Below are 20,250 nucleotides of genomic sequence, written 5' to 3'. Positions count from 1 at the left end.
ACTTAACCACTAAGACACATCCCCAGCCATTTTTTATTTTTTATTTTGAGACAGGGTCTTGCTAAGTTGCTGAGGCAGGCTTTGAACTTATGATTCTCCTGTCTGAGCTTTCTGAGTCACTGGGATTACAGGCATACCCCACTGTACCTGGCTCAAATATATATCTCTTATGCTATAAATGGACATTAAACTGGTAGCCACAGAAACAGTACATAATTGTAAATTTCACAAGGTGCTGTGAAGGTTAAGTAGTGGCTGCTGAGTGAACATTTTATTTTTCTTTAATTTTCTATTTTTAAGAAAAATTATTTTTTAAATTAATGTTTTTGCTATTTAAGATTTTTTTCTTTTAAAAATTATTGTGAGTGAACATTTTTAAAAAAGGATTTGATCTCATGTTGGTATAGTCATGAATAGGGAAGTGACATTTAATTCACCTTGTAGGTTGAATTACTGAGTACCTAGTATGTCCCTGATAGTGGACTGTTTAAACTGAGATTTTTATGACTAGATATTAACTGGATGAAAAGAGGCTGTAAGTAGAGGGAATTGCATGTGCAAAGGTCTGGAAGAACAAAGGAGTCATGGTGCCTTCCAGGAATCAAGACTCTCCGGATACAGCCACAGAAGGAAGGGCAAGAGGGAGAGATTAGTTCCTGCCTAACTTGGCCAGAGGAGAGATTTTGTTCTTTTCAGTAAACTACTGAATACCTTCTGAAAAGTTTTTAACTGATTTCCCTAATCTAATAGACTTCATTAATTTTATTATAGAAAATATTTAACATTTGCATAAGGGAAGAGAATATCTCCCCATACTCAGTTTTATCAATTTATGGCCACTTCTATTTCTTTGTGTCCCCATCCACTTTTCCTGCCTCTTTTTTATTTTGAAGTAAATCTCAGATATTCCAAAGGATATTAAAGCAGGGGAGGGACACAAGCAGATTTGTTTTTTTGGAATCACTTTTCTGGATAAAAGGCAAAGAAGACCCAGGCAGTCATTTAGGAGATTATTATGATGGTACAAATGAGAGATGATTATAGCTTGGATGAGGGTCCTGTAGTGAAAATGATGCTACATGGATAGATTAAGGATCATTTGTGGGGTGGTACATACCAGAAATATGCATGGTGGCCTGTCTGAAAATTCCCAAATGAAAAAGTTTAGATCTTGCTTTCCTTTAGTAGGAAAAACAGTCCAATTAATTAGCAGATATTCTGGGAAAAGATAAGGAATTGGTAGTATTTTTCTTTGGTGAGTTTTGTTTAACTCAACAGATATTACTGATTATAGTACAACATTATTAGTTTTTTCAATATCTTCTTGTTACCTAAGCATGGTATAAGCAAGTCTTCCTGCAATCTTTTGTTTCTCTGTATTACTGGCAAAGCTTGTTTCTTTTCTCTTAAGGCCTATACCCAGGTCAGTGCTGAAAAATTATTCTTTTAAATTCCATGAAACAAGTCTTTTCCAAAAATATTTGTGTCTTGATTTTATAGTATGTTGAGCTCCTGAAACCTGCTCACAGAAATTCTCTTGTCTTATTCTGGCTCCTGTATATATTTTAGTCTTGCTTATAGTTATTCTTATTAATTTAAATACTTACCATTATTTTATAATATTTTATTGTTCTGTCATGTTCCATCTTCTCTTTCCCCTCAAATCCTGTATTTTCCTGTGCTTTCAAAGCCTTAATTCCTCAATAACTCTGACCTTCATGCTGACCCATGAACATGTTTACTTTCCACCAGGAATTTTTTGGTTTACTGCTTCCTTTGGATACTTGCAACAAGGAATGTTATTATACTTAAAATTTGTAGTCACTGCTGGATGTGGTGGTATATACCTATAATCCCAGTGACTGAGGAGGCTGAGGCAGGAGGATCATGATCAGCTTCAGCAACTTAGTGAGGCCCTAAGCAATTTAGCAAGACCCTCTCTCAAAATTAAAAAAAAAAAATTAAAAAGGGCTGGTGGTATAAGTTGCCCCTGGGTTCAATGCCCAGTACCAAAGGAAAAAAAAAAGTGTATATTTCAGTTCGACTCTTCTAAAACTTCTGTATTTCTACAACTGAGGTTGTATACTGGGTACAGAAGTTATATGAAGAGTGAGTTATATGTTTCTGTGGTTGGGGTTATACTAATAATGATAATAACAAATACTATTTATTGAGGATTATTTATCAGAACTGAACCGAGGAAACAAAGAGTTTAAAATTTTGTTATCCATATCCATGTCACTGACTGATTGATTTCATTAACTTGTCTGAAAATTAATATGCAGTTGTGACCTAGTTCTGAAATCTGTTTTGAAAAGCAAGCTCAGCTGATATTTATAAAATTTGAGGATTTAAGAAAAAGGAGTAATATCAGATTTTGATTTGTAGAAAGATGAAGGATGAATTGGAGGCTGGGAGAAACTCATATCAGTGAGTTAAATATGGAAGCTACTGCAATGGATAGCAAAGAGAATTTTCAAATAAATTTTAGCCTAAAACACTGATTCTGGAGGGTGAAAGGAGAATTAGTAGGTGGTGCTATCTCACTTCTCCAAAGGAGATAGATGCTTTAGGGATGTAGGGGAATGGGGCACGTGTATTATGACAAGTCCCTAACCCTCAGTTATTATTTACATCCACCTATCCCAGAAGATGATGTTTCCAAAGGGTTCGAGGAGTTCCTGGAGAGAAGGCAGAATTTGATGCAGTTTTTTTTTTTTTTAACATGCGTTAACTGAAAAGAATTTCAGCATGTACCAGTCAAGTCATAAGAGGTTTATTTAGGAAAGTAGACACATATTCAAGGGAGAATGGGGATCATCTCTAGAGAGATGCCTCTGAGGTAAAGCAAGGAACAAGAAAGAATGTGGGTTATCTCCATAAGGAGACACAGCATCCCCTTGGTGTGGGTGGGCTGGATTAGAGGTAGAACCATGATGGAGGTACATGGTTTTGTGCCAGTTTCCCCTTCACTTGCACATTGCCCTCAGGTTTCAAGGGCATGGTTCATAGGCACTGGCTAAGGACATGCTGCTTAGGAGTTTCAATCATTCATGGGTGCTTTCTGCATTTCAGTGGTTCATGGGCACTTTCTTTGAGACTCAGTTTCTTCCCCTTTCCCAAATTCCTATCTCACATATTGCATTTAGAATTAGTTTTTCCAGGGAGTGATATTATGGGGCAGTGAAAATAGCACTGGACTTCAGAATCTGGAAACATATGTTTAAATCCTGACTCTGCTGTTTATTTTTTGTATCATGTTGTCAGATTACTCAATTTTTTGAAATTTGTTTCATATTGTTAACAACTTTATGGATTTTTTTTTAAGGTGAAATCTTGCTATGTTGTCCAGGTTGAACTTCATCTCTTGGGTTCAAGCTATCCTTCTACCTCAATAGCAAGGAATGTAGGCGTGTAGTGATTCCTTGCCCACCCATCTTTCTTATGGATTTTTGTACTAATTAAGTTGAAGTATCTGAGATCTATTAGATGCCCAGAAGAAGTTTGTGAATTTAAGTTTAAAATTTTAGCCTAAAATATATATATATATTTTCATATTCAATTCTAGGAATATGGGTCAGTTGTAGAGGCCTTGGGTTCGTGCCAAACACACACATACACACACACATTCATATTCTCTCTCTCTCATTCATATATTATTAAATGAAGCTAATTCATTTAAAATTTGCATATGTAGCCAGATATGGTGGCACATACATATATATAATCCCATTTATTACAGAGGCTGATGCAGGAGGATTGTAAGTTTGAGGACAGCCTGGGCAATTTAGCAAGTCTCTGTCTCAAAATTTAAAAAGGGGGCTGGGGATATGGTTCTGTTCAGGAGGCTCTGATTTAAGGACCCCCTTTCCCTACCCCACCTCAAATGCAGATATGACTGTTAGAAAATATAGTAGGTAACAAATGGACTTAAGTGATATTATCCTTTAGTAGTAGGCTGTTTAGTTTAAAAAAAAAATCAGTTCTTTCTATATTTACCCGTGATTCAAATGAGTCATAATTTATCTTTGGATTAATTCAAAATAGAAACCTTTGTGAATCAAGCCTAGTACTTAATGGGGGAAAGAAAGGGCTTGGTTTCAGTTCTTTTGAAGTTGATGTTTTCTGTTTGATTGAAAGTAAAATTAAATAAGTGACTTCTAAATTCCAAGTAAGTGTTAATTTTCTTACATTAAACTAATATTTCCTGTCAGTTTTATTTTCATTTACTTCTCTAAATTTTCAGCCCTAGCTCCCATCAACTGTCATGCATGTTTCTATAATTGCTTTTATTGGATATTTTAAAATTGTCTTTACTCTTCATGTATTTTTTACTCTACTTCCAAAAAGTGATAGAAGTAAACATAAGTTTAACAAAACCATTTTAAGAAGAATCTTTAGTGACTAAGATAATTGGCCCTTTTTTCTTCTGTAAAATTTTAGAACTGTAAAGCAGAAATTTGTACTTTAAAACTTGATTGCTACATTTTTTTAGTTTTGTAATTTGTGAGTTTGTCATTTTAATTTTCAAAAGGAAATGGAATGATTATTCCTTTACTTTTTTTCCCCCCATCTTTAAACTGCTGATGAAGAGAAGAGTGGGGAGGAAATGTTCTTAGCTGTTTCAGGATAATAATGTGGTATCTTGTACTGGAGTTTCCCTTTCAGTAGATGTAGGAAATATGAACCATTATTCTGAATGGAAACACACCATGTAGTATGCTGAAAAATGTCAAAATTGTAGGAGCCTTATTTTTTAGATCAGTTCTAGGGAGGGTAATGGTTTTGTCTAAGGTACTTTTTTTTTTTTTTGCTATTAGAACCTTAATTTCCTGGGGCTGTTTTCTATACCTGTCTTTCCATTTTTATTCATGATATTAAGCATCTTATGTTTTGACTTTTTGTTTTGTTTTTGGTGGTGTTGGGTATCAAACCTTAGGCCTGACATGGTAGGCAAGGACTCTACCACTAAGCTGCACTCCCAATCCTTCCTTCCTTTCTTTTTTTTTTTTTTTATCTTTCCCTCTTAATTTATTAGGTTAACTGATTGTATTCATTTTTTTTTTTTTTACCAAAGAATCATATTTTTGAGATTTAGATATTCTTTTATTTTTGGAGTTTTCTAATTCACTAATTTCTGTATCTTTTTTCTTTCTTAAAGTTAATTTTGTTGTTTTTCTGATTCTTTGTTGAGTTATTAATCCATTTATTTCTTACTAAGACATGAAGTATTTGTCTTTGTGTATTTCTTTGAGTAAAATTTGGCAGTTTTGTTGAATGTGATACTGCTTTTATTATAATTTTCTAGATAATATGCACTATCTTTTTCCTCTCCCCTCTTTGCCTACGAAACTATTTAAAGGAGTTAGTTCCAGGATATGTCTTTTTGATTTGTTTTGGTTTTCTTCTTTTTTAAAAAATAGTGTTTTAAAAGAATGTTTGCAGATATTACATGTATATGAAATTCAAAAGATTATGAAGTGGAGAATGACTCTTTCCTACCCCAACTCTGACTAACCCAAGTAGTTTTCTGAAGGCAACGGTGTTCCCATTTTTTATTTTTTGTATCTTACCAGAGTTTATTTATGAACATATGTGCATTTACAAACATATATAAATATATAAATTCTTTTTGAGAAAATATGTTGCTATATCTAAAGTGTTATACTAGACACAAGTCTATTTTTTCTTTTCCTACTTAATAGTATATCTTAGAGAGATTGATATTAGTTAATTTTTATACTTTCTAGATTCACCACTTTGTGTTAGAATTATGATCTAAATTGTGCACATATTTTGGAATTTTTTTGTTGAATATAGTTAATTTGAGAAGATTTTCCACTAGTACTTACAAAGAAGATATTTTAGGACATTCATAATTTTTTAGATTAGCCTTATCAATTTGGAGTACATGGATGACTCTAATACATTTATGAAATCTTTGAATATTTGCTCATATGAATATGTGTGTAAGAATTTTATTCTTGGGGGAGTCAGGGTACACATCTTTCATCAGAATTTCATAGGGACCCATGGTATACCATAGACCAGTGGTTTAAATACTATTTTGTATTTTATTTGCTTAATTTGTTAAGCACTTAAGTCTCTGTTACTATGGTTGCCACTCACATTTTCTGTGGTTTCTGCTTCATTATATTTCATTATTATGCTTGTACATAAAGGTTTGTGACAGTTACATCTTAGTAGTGATTTGTTTCATCATTACCAAGTAGCTTTTTATATCCCTTTTATTCCTAATAGGTAATAGGTTTTTTTTAATACCTTTATTTCACTTATTTATTTTTATGTCGTGCTGAGGATCGAACCCAGGGTGTTGCACGTGCGAGGTGAGACCTACTGCTGAGCCACAACCCCAACCCATAATACTTTTTCTTGTTTATATTTTCTTCTAATATTGCTACCCTATATTTTATGTTTAGCATTTCTAAAGCACTTGTTTTATATCTCCTGTAAATAGAATACATATTTTAAATAATATGATTTACTTATTAGATTTATTGTAGCAGAGGATTATAAACTTTGGACAATAGCTACCTGAATATATGTTTGTTCAGATAATATATAGCTTACTATTACTATTGTTGTTATTATTTGGTATCAAGTTTTGTCTTAGGTTTTTGATTTATTATTACTATTATATCACTAATTTTCTCTTCTGTTTGATCTCTTCTGCTATTGAAGCTATTATTATTTAAATTTTGTTTAGTGTATTTTTCAGCAGAAGGATTTCTGTGTGTATGTGTGTATGTGTGTTTAATAAGAGACAGGGTTTAGCTAAAGTTGCTGTCTTCAAACTTAAGATCCTCTTGTCTTAACTTTCTGAGTAGTTGTGTCTTAAGGCTTCCACACCTGGCTTTGATTTTTTTTTTTTTTTAATTCGTTTTCATCTCTTTGTTAAAGTTTCTCCGTTGAAGCGTCTCTGGGTTCTCTTGAAGATTTTTGAGTTGTCTTAAAACAGCTGTTTTGAATTCTCCACCTGAGTTTGCCTACGTTGGTTATTATTGGTCATTTTTAGCACCTTATTAGGTGAGGTCACAGGTCCATGAAAGTTTTAAGTCTTGTTGGTATGTGATATTGTGCATTGAAGGATTAGGTATTCAGATTTTCAGAATCTGGTTTTGTGCTAGTTTTTCTGAGCCTGCGGTCACTTCTGCTGTTTCAGCAATAGGTGGTGCCCTAAGTCCACTTGGTACAAGTGGTCTGTTGGTGATCAATATTTCAGCACTAGGGCGCAACCCCAATCTGAGGGTGGTGTATTATTCAGCATGAATTGTTTGTCCTCACGAACCTCTCTCTGGGGCAAGGGCAGGCCTAAAAATATTGTCCATCATTACTGGTCTATGGTCAGGAACTATGGAATTCCACCTGGCTCTGGGCAGAATCTCTGTGAAGGGACCAACCCATCTCCTTGTGGCCATGAATACCTTAATACTGTTTTATATCCTTAGCTCACAGTTTGCCAAGACCAGTACAGCATTGGGTAGGATCAATGCTATGGGCTGCCTACTGCTGAGGTGCACTCATGACCCAAAACTGCTACAGCCAGCTGCAAGTGATGCTGACTGGAATAGAAGTCTGATAGACTGGGGCCACATGGCTCTACCTGACAGTAGGGCTGTTGCAGAGACTCCATGTGTGGGCATTGGTCTGGGGATGGGGACCATTAGGATCTGCTCAGTATTAAGTTTCACTAATCTAGCACTGATTTCCAAGACAAAGTCCTATGCTTATCCTGTCCTACCACCAGCAAGTGGAAATTTGTTCCATGCTATGCAAGCTGTAGTTGGGGTAGTGCTGGAGAAGACAATTCCTTAGTCACTGAGTTGTATGCTAAGCTGAGTCACACCTGAGTCTCACAAATACAAGGACCTGCAAAATCTCAGGGGTTCACCTTGGCCTGTGCTGCACCTGGGTGATGATGCAGGCCAAAATCCAAGTCTTTTCTATCACGATGCAGGTCTCTGCCCGTTACTGAGGCAAGTCTCAAACTCCATCTGTAAGCACTGGTTTTGGGATAGATGTGCTGCCTAATTTGGTAGAGAGTCCCTTCCAAGCCAAAGGTAACTCTGAGTTGTTTCACACCTTAGCATTTAGGGAGTGGTGTGTCTCAGACCCACAACAAGGCTGGAAGCAATGCAGGCCAAAACTATTCTATCTCACTTATGAGCAGATTTAGCCTGACTCTGAGGCAGATATAGAGTCTGTGACTGAAAACTTAGGCCTCAGTATAGGCCTTTGTATTTTGTCTGATGCTGGGTCTTACTGTGGTAGGCCTTCAAGGCAGAGTCTTGAGCTCCAAGGCAAAGAGCTTTTTGCCCTTCTTTCCAGTAAGTGGATATCCAGTACTTCCCTCTCTGCTGCATGAGGTGGTAGCAGTCCTTTGGCTATCTGGGTAACATAGTTCCATGGACTCAGTCTGCAGGTATGGGCCTAGAGCAGGAATTGTGAGATTTCACTATGGGTATTGGATTTCAAGTCTAAGGACTGGACTTTATTCTCCCTTCCCTAAGCCAGAAGCATCTCTTTCCACACTGCTTGGGTTGTGGGAGTGGGTTACATGGGCAATTCTTTCCTTCCTGCCTTTTTCAGTGTGTCTTTTTTTTTTTTTTTTTTAATTATACTAAAACTAGGTACTATGATCTCTCACCTAGCTTCCTTAGTTCTTCTAAAGGTAGTTTGGTGAATAGCTGTTCAAATTGGTATGTCTGTGGGAAGACGGTTGCTAGAGAATCTTCCTTGGCCACCATCTTGCTCCAGCTCTTTGATGCCAGGGTAATTATTTTGCCCTTTTGAGTTAGTTCATCTTTTTGCTTAGAGGCCTTGAGGATTTTGTCTATGTCTTTGAAATCTAATATGTGTGTGTGTGTGTGTGTGTGTGCGTGTGTGTGTATAGCTATACTAGGGTTTGAACCTTGGGCCTCCCACATGCTAACAAGCACTCTACCTCTGAGCTAAATCCCCAGCTCTTTTTATTTTTGAGACAGGGTCTTGCTAAGTTGCCCAGCTTGCCTTGAACTTGTGATCTTTCTACCTCAGCCTCCCATGTAACTAGGAATATGGTATGCACCACTGTGCCTGGTGAAATCCCATATTTTTATTAGGCTTGTCTTGGAGTTGATTAGTCTTGGTTAACTTTCTCAGATAATATTTTCCCCCGGGAGCTAGGTTCAAATTCAGGGCCTCATGCTCAGCAAGTACCACTGAGCTACCCAGTCCTTCCAGGTACTCTGTGAACCCTTAATATATTTATTCAGAAATTTTTCTAGTTTTGAAAGTTTTCTTGGATTGTAGTTTTAAAATCAGTTCTGTTTTTGTTATTCTTCTTTAATGTAATCTAATACAGGTTGAACATCCCTAATCTGAAAATCTGAAATTCCAAATGTTCCAAAATTTGAAGCTTTTTGAGAGCCAACATGATGTTACAAGTGGAAAATTTACACCTAAACACGTTTGATAGATTTTGGTCAAAATGCAGGCATGCTAAAAATCTTGCAAAAATTATCTTCATCTGTATAAGATGTATATGGAACAAAAGAATTTTTTGTTAAGACTTGGGTCCCATTTCCAAATATCTTATTTCCAGAATCTGAAAAAATCAGAAGTGCTTATGATCCCAAGCATTTTGAATAAAGGATATTCAACCTGAAAAAATAAATATTTTCTCTTCTTTGTCTTCTGTTTCCACTTCTTTCTCTCTGACCCATTTTATTTTTCTTTATGTTATTGAACTTGAATCCATATCTCCTTAACTGCTCTACTTTTCAGAGGCTTTCTGCTTATATCAGTTTTCCTCTCTGCAATTTCCTCTTCTCTGGAGTCCTGATTCCAGTTACCCTTGTTGCTTCAACAACTCTCTAGTGCCTTTACATGGACTACAGTTACCTGTCCTTTGTAGTTATTCTTGGCCAGAGCTTTGATCTGTCCCCAGACTATACAATCCTAGTTAGAAGAGATGTCTTACTTAGATTTTAAAAGCCCCATCAGCCTATTTTATTAGAATAGATTTTAGTGGGGTATGGAATAAAAGTTGGCAGGGAGACCAGTTAGGATGCTCTTTCAGTGACCTCGGTGGTAGCAATGGAGGGTGAGAATTGTTTTGGATTCTAGATAGATTTTAAAAATAGAGCTCACTAATTGAGTATAGGAAAGGAAGGAATCAGTGACAGCCCCTAGATCTAAGAATCTTAGAAGGATAAAATTGCTATTTATCGAGATTGGAAAGTCTAGGAGGAACAGGTTTGGGCAGTGATGGTGGTAGTGGTGGATCAGGAGTTCAGATTTTAATATGTAGAGTTTGAGATGCTTTTTTGTTTGCTATCCTTATGAAGAGGTAAAGCGCACAATTGTATAGGTGAATTAAGCAAAAGGTATGGGTTGGAGATACAAGGATCAACTATGTAAAGATCTTGGCACTGGGACAATGGAAGCGAGAAGAAAAGTGGATGAAAAAAGGAAACAATTTTTTGTAATACTTTCTTTTTAGTTGTGGTTGGACACAATACCTTGATCTTATTTATTTATTTATTTTTATGTGGTGCTGAGGATCAAACCCAGGGCCTCGCCTGTGCTAGGCGAGCACTCTACCGCTGAGCCACAACCCCAGCCTGGAAACAATTTTTAATAGAATAAGACTTGGTGTCAAAATTGCCTCTAAGGAAATAAACAAGGATGACCCCTTCAAAAATAAATAAGGAAAAAAGCAAGCATTGCTCAGTGATGGAGTACTTGATTAATATATGGATCCCTGAGTTTGATCCACAGCACTACCAAAGGAAAAAAACAAAACAAAAATCAGAAACACCTATGTAAGATTGAGGGCTTGATGATACTAATCATAAAAAGTTGTGAATTTGAGTGGATGATTCATGCATTTGAGAAGTACCCATTAAAGAAACCAGATATTTGAGAAAGAATCTCTATAAAATAAGAGCAAAGAAAGATATTTGTCAATAAAATATAAAGGTGATAATTGAAAGGTGATAATTGATAGCTGGAAAGTACTGATTTTTCAGGTATTCCCCAAAGAAAACTGACTTTCTCTCACCTTCATTATTCCTAATTGTTATTTTTAAAAATGTAACTTAAACACTTTGATGATAATGCCTGAAGGAAAATGACCCAGGACACACAAAAAACAAATAAAAAATACGGAGACGACTGCACAAAATAGTTCATAGTGGTAGGTTCAAAAATTTTATTCTTCCTAATTCTTGGAATATGCCAAGTTTGTTTGATTGTTTATGTAAGTTCACCCTTCTTTTACTAGAAAGTGAAAATAAAATACTTTTTTTAAAAAAGAAAAAAAATTGGGAGTAATCAGTTATGTAGAATCTACTCTTATACTGATAGTGAGATCAGAATCCAAAGGGAAAAGGTATATCTGAAGAAATCACTATTTTTTAAAATAAATTTCAAAAAATTTTAGATTTTTAAAAAAGTTGCAAAGATTATATGCAGAGAGATTCCATAGCCCTTCATCCATTTCCCCCTGTGTTAGTCAACTTTTTGTTGCTGTGACAAAATACTTGATAAAATCAACTTAAGGGAAAAAAGATTTACTTTGGCTCATGGTTTCAGAGTTTCATTCCACAATCAACTGGTTCTATTTTTTCTGGGCCTGTGGCAAGGCAGGAAGCACGTGACAGAACAGAGTTGCTCATCTCAAGCACTTGAGAAATATAGAAAGGAAGGGTCCAGGGACAAAATATAACTTTCAAAGGCATCTCCCCAGTTATTTACCTCTTGCAACCCTGCCCTACCTCTTACAGTTTCCCACCATTTCCCAGTAGTGCCACCAGCTAGGGACCAAGTCTTGAGCCTTTGGAGACATTACAGATCCAAATCATTAACATTCCCTAATGTTAATGTCTTATATAACCTAAATACTAACATTGTTATTTCACCAGTTTGAAATCAGTAATTGTAATGTAAGATGGAAATTTAGAAACATTTTATAAATTATCCATATATGTTTTTGAGTGTTTTCTCTTCTCCCTTTATAGAACTAATGGCTGAGGAATAAATCAAGATGGCAACTATGGTTCCACCAGTGAAATTGAAATGGCTAGAACATCTGAACAGCTCCTGGATTACAGAGGACAGTGAATCTATTGCTACAAGAGAAGGAGTTGCTGTCCTGTATTCTAAACTGGTGAGCAATAAGGAAGTAGTACCTTTGCCCCAACAAGTTTTATGCCTCAAAGGACCACAGTTGCCAGACTTTGAACGTGAATCTCTTTCAAGTGATGAACAGGACCATTATTTGGATGCCCTTCTTAGCAGCCAACTAGCACTAGCAAAGATGGTATGTTCGGATTCTCCATTTGCTGGGGCACTTCGAAAACGACTGCTTGTACTACAGCGTGTCTTTTATGCACTTTCTAATAAATACCATGACAAAGGCAAAGTGAAACAGCAGCAGCATTCTCCGGAGAGCAGCTCTGGTTCAGCAGATGTCCATTCCGTTAGTGAACGTCCTCGGTCAAGCACTGATGCACTTATAGAAATGGGTGTTCGAACTGGTCTAAGTCTATTATTTGCACTTCTGAGACAGAGTTGGATGATGCCTGTGTCAGGACCTGGTCTCAGTCTTTGCAATGATGTTATTCACACTGCAATTGAAGTTGTGAGCTCTTTGCCACCGTTATCTTTAGCAAATGAAAGCAAGATTCCTCCTATGGGCTTGGACTGCTTATCACAAGTAACAACATTTCTTAAAGGAGTAACTATTCCGAATTCTGGGGCAGACACTTTAGGTCGTAGATTAGCTTCTGAGTTACTGCTTGGTTTAGCAGCTCAGCGAGGCTCTTTGCGGTATCTTCTTGAATGGATAGAAATGGCTTTGGGGGCTTCAGCGGTTGTAAATACCATGGAGAAAAACAAACTACTATCAAGCCAGGAAGGAATGATCAGCTTTGACTGCTTTATGACTATATTAATGCAGATGAGGCGTTCTTTGGTACGTACTGAAAATGTTAATGTAAAGATTTGTAACATTTTTTGTAAAAGTCAACCTCATTTTTAATGAATTATTGATAGTAGAGAATGATTTCAGATTTTGGTATTGTTATGTTAATTAAATATTTTGTACTTTGTGTGAAGAAATTTTTATACATGTTAACAGGGACAGATCAGCTAATACGACCACTGGACCATCACTAGTTTGTAGTTTTGTTTTATGACTTCTTATGTGAATTTGGAAAATTCATCAAACAAACACTTCTTTGTGTTTTAGTAAACTTACATGTAAATCTTGGCTAGTGAATATGGAGGTCTTTTGAAAGCATCTTCAATTTCACCCTTCCCAGTTTTTATTAATCATCTACTGTATGCTAGGTATTAGTCTAGGCCCTGGGAATACAGCCCTGAGGATATACAGTTTTTGCCTTCATAGAGCTAACAGCCAAGTAGGACGTCATACAATAAATATATAATTTCAGGTAGTGAGAAGTTCTAAAAAGAAAAGTAAGGGAAGAAAAGGGAACAGAGAGTGATAGGATCAAGGCAGAGGTTGAGAGGGGAAAGATATGGTACTTTAGTTAATGTGGCCATGGAAGGATTCTCTGGGTTGTGGCATTTGAGTAGAGACCTGCATGAAGGGGAGTGATGACCTAAGCAAAAGTCTATGAAAAGTGTGTGCCGTTAGAGGAAATTAATTACTTGACCATCACAACCTTGGATACCATATTAAAGAATAAACAACAAAATACAGTGTGATCAATTTCAACAATTTTTAAGACTGAAATGTAATAATTTTGTGAAACCAAGAATAGAAATTTGAGTTTTAAAATACTAATACAGGATATTAAGATTCAAAAACTTATAAGCTGATTTAATTTCACTTAGGTTATGTTGATTGTGTGTGTGTGTGTGTGTGTGTGTATTAGTGTTACTGGAGATTGAACCTTGCATATGTTAGATAAGTGCTCTACCACTGAATAACATCCTCAGCCTTCCTTCCCCTGCCTTATGTCTTGCTAGGTTGCTCAGGCTGGTCTCAAACTTGGCAGTCCTGCCTCAGCCTCCTGAGTAGCTGTGATTGATCAGTCTTTTTGGTGTCCTTTATTACCAAATGTCAACTAACAAATTTATTTAGTTAAGATAGTTAAAAATGCCACTTGTAGATTATATGTTTACATTTCAAGTCTTTCCCTGTCTAAACAAGTACAACACAAAGCTTTTGGATTAACAGAAATGTTTGACAAGAACAATTATGTTGAATTTATTTTCAAAGCAGGGACATTTAAATTCTTACCTGGCTTATTGGTTTTGCATCTATGAACTGAACTGTAAATATCAGATTTGTTTGTTTGTTTTATACAATTTTTTCTTTTAAAATTAATTTCTCATAAATAACTACTTGAAAATTTTGGATTATAAGATCTACAAAAATTTCAGTTATGCCTCCTACCCCCATATTAGGGATTGAACTTAGGGGCACTTTACTACTAAGCTACATTTTCAACCTTTTTATTTTTTATTTTGAGACAAGGTCTCTCCAAGTTGCTGAGACTGGGCTCAAACTTGTGATCCTCTTGCCTTAGCCTCCCATCTTGCTGGGCTTACAGGGGCATGAAAATTTGAATTTTGTAATATAAATAAAAAGACAAGAAAAGTGTGCTTTTTGGGGGTTAGGGAGTGCTGACAAAGATCCTATGGTCTTTATTTAAGGTGAAAACCTAGAGCACAAGAATGCAATGACTAAAGTAGAAAAAGTCTTCAGCTAATAACTGAGGGGAAGTAGTTAGACCTCTTTGTGTTATTCAATATTTAAATCTCACAATTTGTTTTTCTAATTTTGTTTTCTGATTGTTACTACTTTCTTGTAACCTTCTTTTACTTTATACTGCTTTTAAATCTGTAATATCATTTAACAACCTAGATAATATTATCTACTCATAATCACATATTAATTTCTCATTTTGTAGGCTTCTTATTTTACATTGTCTGTTACAAAAAAGTTATTAATTATTTCACAGTATAGTTACATGATTATATACTTGGCTATGGTATATTTCCTTCTGGAACAAAATGCTAGATAACTTGAGTCAGAGACTTCTTCCCCACCTTACTTTCTAAAGCTTTATCTTATAATATTGTTCTTTAGTAAGAAGTGTGTACTCCAGGACACGAGATTACTTTCCACAATATCTGTTTAGTCTCATTGTCTTTTCAGTTCTTCTTTTTTTCTTATTTTGCGTTTTATTTTTTTGCAGTTCTGGAGATTGAACATAGGACCTCTTGTATGCTAGGCAAGTGCTCTACCACTGACTGAGCTTTACCCTAGCTATCTTTTAGCATTTTGAAATAGGCTTGCATGCATATCTACGATGATGGTTTAAATTTCTCTAAGAAATCTTTACAGTAAATATATAAACTTACATATATAATGTGTTTTATTCTTCATTTAATTACCTATACTATCTCATCCCCCCACCTTTTTTTTTCTTTTGCTTTTATGTACTGTTCTCTACTACCTGATGTAAGAAAGGAAGAGAATCTTTTCTCAGCCCCTACTACTCTACTACCCATCAGGTGTTTTATATGTATGGTCTCATTCGATTATCATGTGTAGTACATATTAATTACCCTGATCTTGAAGATAAAGCAACTCTGTAAGCTTGGATTTACACCTCTGTTGAGCAGCAACATAACATGCACTTCTGATTTTAAGCCCTTTGTAGGTCAGACATTAGTAATTCTTTACAACCCTGAGTGTCTGCAAAGCCTGTGCTTTTTAAAACTATTCTGTGAGTTTTTACCCTGTCATGGTAAATCAATGTTTTTTTTCCCCACAAATGCTAACCTTAAAACAGATTTAAATATAATAAACTAATTTTATTGGTGGATTTCAAGTTTTCTCGGCACTTGGCCTCTCATTCCTTGACTAAATACCAAATGTACCTACTCAGGAGTCAACTCCTTTCTGCCCTCCAAGGGCATACATATATAGCTATAAGGTCATATATATCTATAAGGGCCCTTATAGAGCCAAGGGTACCTTAGAAAACTGGATTGCTTTTTTCAGAATTTAGGATCTACTCTGGGGAAGAATCTTTTTTGTTTGGTTTAGTTTGGCTCTTTCAAAGTCATTTCAGGCCTGCAATAGATAGAATCTTAGTTAAATCTGTGAGACTGGTTTTAGGGGAAAGGAATTTTTTTTTTAATTGAATTTTGTATTAGTTATTCCCCCTTGCATGGTAAGTGATAGAGTATGATGTTCTTGGTCTTCAGAGCTCATGTTTGTTTGTTTTTGATTACTGGGGGGTACTTTATCAGTAAGCTACATCCCTAGCCCTTTTCATTTTTTATTTTAAGATAGGATCTTGAAAGTTGCTGAGGCTAACCTCAAACTTGCAATCCTATCAGCCTCCTGAGCTTTTGGGATTATAGGCGTGTACCATGGTACCCAGCAAAGCTCGTGTTTCTTAATCTTTATTGTTTAGTCTGAAAACTCTGGAAATATGGAGAGCCTCTCCTGATATACTAGATCCCAGCCTGATCTGATTGTCTCTGCCTTTCTTTTTCTTTTTTTTCCTCTCTTCTCTCCTCTTCTTTCTCTCTTTCTCTCCCCTCTTCCTTCCTTCTTTGTTTTCTTTTTTGATCCTGAGAATTGAACTCAGAGGCACTTTGTCACTGAACTATATACTCAGACCTTTTTATTTTTAGATAGGGTCTTGAATTTTAGATTGGCCTTGAATTTACTATCTCCCACCTCAGCTTCCTCAGTTGAATGACTGGGACAGGATTTGTCTCCAAGCTAGAACTTAGAGGGTGGGGCAAATAACTCCCACTTGAGTACCTCGAACAAGGCCTAACAAAAATAAATTTAATTTGTAAATTTTATTTAAATATGTGATTCTTTTCCCCCCAATCTTTAAACTGTTTATGATTAAAATTTCTTTATGTTGACCTTGACTGCCAGTGCTTCAAAATTCAAAATCTGGAAAGATGAAGCTAATTCTTTATAAATTGCTTCATAATTGTTTTTGGTAGTCATCTGAAGTACACAAATATAGAAATTTAAGAGAATTTATTAAATAAACTTAAAGATGGATCCGATTTTAAAAGTATAGCTTTGAGTTAAAACACATGGGAATCATGGGGGGAAATACTCCATTATAACAGAGAAATATAATAATTGCTAATGGATGCAATACATCGCAGACTGCAAATTTTCTCATGAAATATGTCATTTTAGTTCTTGTAAAAATGAGTAACATAGATTGAAACTTCCGTTTTATACTGAAAAAAGTAAGATCAAAAGAGTTTTAAGTGAATATCCTAAAATAACTCTCAGAACCAGGACCCTAATTGAGGTCTCTTGGTTACTGCTCTGCCTAGATACACTATCTAGGTGAAGAGAAGTTGAATACATAGTTAAAAACAAACATATAGGGGCTGGGTATGTGGCTCAAGCGGTAGCGCGCTCGCCTGGCATGCACGGGACACTGGGTTCAATCCTCAGCACCACATAAAAATAAAAAATAAAGATGTTGTGTCCACTGAAAACTAAAAAATAAATATTAAAAAATTCTCTCTCTCTCTCTTACAAAAAAAAACCCAAAAAACCAAACATATAAATAAAAACAACAAACATAAATTAATAATAATAGTAATATCAACTGTATTGAACAGCAAGCCCAAACAATTTTTAAAATATTTTTGCTGTTTGGCAAAATGTCTGCAATTTTCAAAAGTTTTGTTACATAAAAAACCTAATTAAATAGGCCAAAATAATATGAACATAGTTCTTTCTTTTAGATAATAAAATATAACACAAAGAATGCAAATAACTTAAAATAAAATAATTTTTAATGTTGAAGAAGTGGTTCAAGAATTCATAATTTAAAAAAATATTCCTTTTCTTTATTCCACAAAGCAAAATCATAGTGTGCCTTGTAAATGTGATTTTCTCTCCCTCTCTAAAGGAGGAAAAACAGTGGAAATTATTGTTATATCATTTAGCAATTTTTTATATTGTTCTTAATTATGAGGCTTGAATTTTTAACTACATATTTGATTCTTACTCTTCACTACCCACATGTTTGTGTAGGCATACACAAAATTCTCAACTTACATTTAAAAAAGAATAGAGGAAAAGATAAAGTTACTTATAATATCAGTGTACATCTTTTAATTCTAAAAAATGAACCACTATATAAACCCCTTTGGCCTTTGATGCCACTAGGTGTTTATTGAGCACTGTGTGCCAGATACGGTAGGTGCTGGATTAAAAAGATAAATAAGCTTTGTAGCATCTGTATTTTTTGGTAGCTCACAGTTTAATGAAAGAGGGATACACAGACATTTCAAATCAATGATAGTGGGCTGACTAGTAGAGATCTGCAGAGAGGAGGTGAATGAGACACAAGTAAAAGGCTGGGGGATACCTTTGGGGGAAGGACCCCTGAAGTTAGTTGAAAGGAGGAGTTTACCTGCCAACATAAAGTATGTAAATGGGAGATGTTTACAAATGGGAGGACTAAAATTCACAAAGTAGCAAAGGTATCAGAGAGCAAGTCCCTAGATGAATGGGGTAGAACACGATGAGATGAGGCTGCAAGCAAGGCAGGCCTGTATCCCATGCTATGTACACTTTTGGGACTTGATTCCATATGCAGTAGGGAGCCACTGAAGCAATTTTGAGTAAAATCAAATAACAAGAACATAAGGTAATATACTTCATCCAGTCTTATGCCCTCATTTAATTATCTTAAGCAGACAAATATAGGAGAGGAAAAAAAGTGTGACATTATTTTGGATGATGGTTATTTAGGTGAAAGGTAATTAATTGAGTACTTGGAAAACCACAAATTTATTTTAATTTCAGTTTGGACTGTTGAACTTCCTACTGTATGTGAACAGTGTATGAAAGTGGTCTAAAGATTTAAGGATAGAGAATGGATATTGAGTTACCTTTCTGATTTATCATTTTTTATTAAGATAATGATTTTCCTTATCGGAATTACTATGGAGAATAGGCATTAAGTCCCAGTGAAGTAATGTGATTCCTCAGCTATGCTAAGAAAAGGATGCCTTGTTGCTTCTGTAGGCAGGTAGCTATAAGAATTGACAAGACCTGGACTGTGGTTATGCCAAAACTAAGAAGGGAAAGACAGACTTTTTGCCACTCTGGTCAGGATCATTACTCAAGCCAGCTGTATTCTGCTTGCCTGTATCTTTGTGGGTATGTGGGCAAAAAACCCAAAGGGAGTAGAGTATTTCTTGGGACTTCACTTATTGGTCAACCAAACAATGTGATTGGCAAAATTCCTCCTCCTTGACTGTTTTTGGAACTTTGTGACCTTTGGGACAAACCACTGTTTAATAAGGTAACCAGAAGGATTGGTACTTAATTTACCATTTGACCAATAGCCAGATCTTTTATAATAGTTCTGTTTAAAAGTCTTGTTTCATGACCTAATGTTAGGATTTGGTCTCAGTGTACATAATCACATAAAAAGTTCTTCAAGTAGATGCTGTTTGTAGAATATTTAAGTGATTTAGTATGTAAGAGTCTCTCCTTCCTGTACTGTATCCCACGTTTATTGTAGGGCTCGTCTGCTGATCGGAGTCAGTGGAGAGAACCAACCAGAACCTCTGATGGCTTGTGCTCACTTTACGAGGCAGCATTATGTCTCTTTGAAGAGGTAGGTAATCATCTTTTTCAATAAAAATTACTTTGTAGTAAAATGCTATACCATGGATTTATTCCTTAAAAACAAACCATTTGATCTCTGCAAAGGCTGCGAAAGAAAGTTGTATCAGAAGTTGTTTCTAGAGAGTGGAACTGGGTGTTTAAGGCCTGGGGTGGGAAGGAGACAATTTTTTCTTTTTTCCACGTTTTTATCAGTGCATTATAAGCACACATAATGGTGGGATTAATTGTTACATATTCACATATGCACACAATATAACTTACCAATATCATTCTCTAGTATTTCTCCTTTCCCTTCCCACTTCCCTCCCCCGGTTCCTTTCTTTCAAGGAGATATACTCTTTAATGTATTTCCTTTTATTTATTTTGAATTTTTGATCATATACCAGTAACTTTATTTTTTATATTTTTTAAGCATGGGGGATTGAACCCAGGGCCTTGCACATGTGAAGGGCCTTGCACATGCTAAACAAGCACTCTACCCGCCCCCCACACTTTTTAGTTACCCATTTTCAATTTGATGAATTGGTCTTCTACAATCCTTCACACCTGACCAATTAACTTCATTT

General features: G+C 35.5%; 1 protein-coding gene across 5 annotated transcripts in view; it reads left to right on the top strand.

The window, feature by feature from the left end:
- Window positions 1–20,250, top strand: part of Herc1 (HECT and RLD domain containing E3 ubiquitin protein ligase family member 1) — a 192,285-nt gene that overhangs the window by 32,017 nt on the left and 140,018 nt on the right. For all 5 annotated transcript variants that reach the window (XM_071608367.1, XM_071608369.1, XM_071608368.1 and 2 more), the window contains exons 2-3: window positions 12,024–12,979; window positions 19,578–19,673. In XM_071608367.1, coding sequence (XP_071464468.1) covers window positions 12,050–12,979; window positions 19,578–19,673 — 1,026 coding nt within the window. In that variant the 5' untranslated portion in view covers window positions 12,024–12,049. The remainder of the gene's footprint in view (window positions 1–12,023; window positions 12,980–19,577; window positions 19,674–20,250) is intronic.

The sequence above is a fragment of the Marmota flaviventris genome, chromosome 2 (genome assembly GCF_047511675.1).
Source record: "Marmota flaviventris isolate mMarFla1 chromosome 2, mMarFla1.hap1, whole genome shotgun sequence".
Classification (NCBI taxonomy): domain Eukaryota; kingdom Metazoa; phylum Chordata; class Mammalia; order Rodentia; family Sciuridae; genus Marmota; species Marmota flaviventris.
This window is presented reverse-complemented; position numbering and strand designations above follow the sequence as displayed.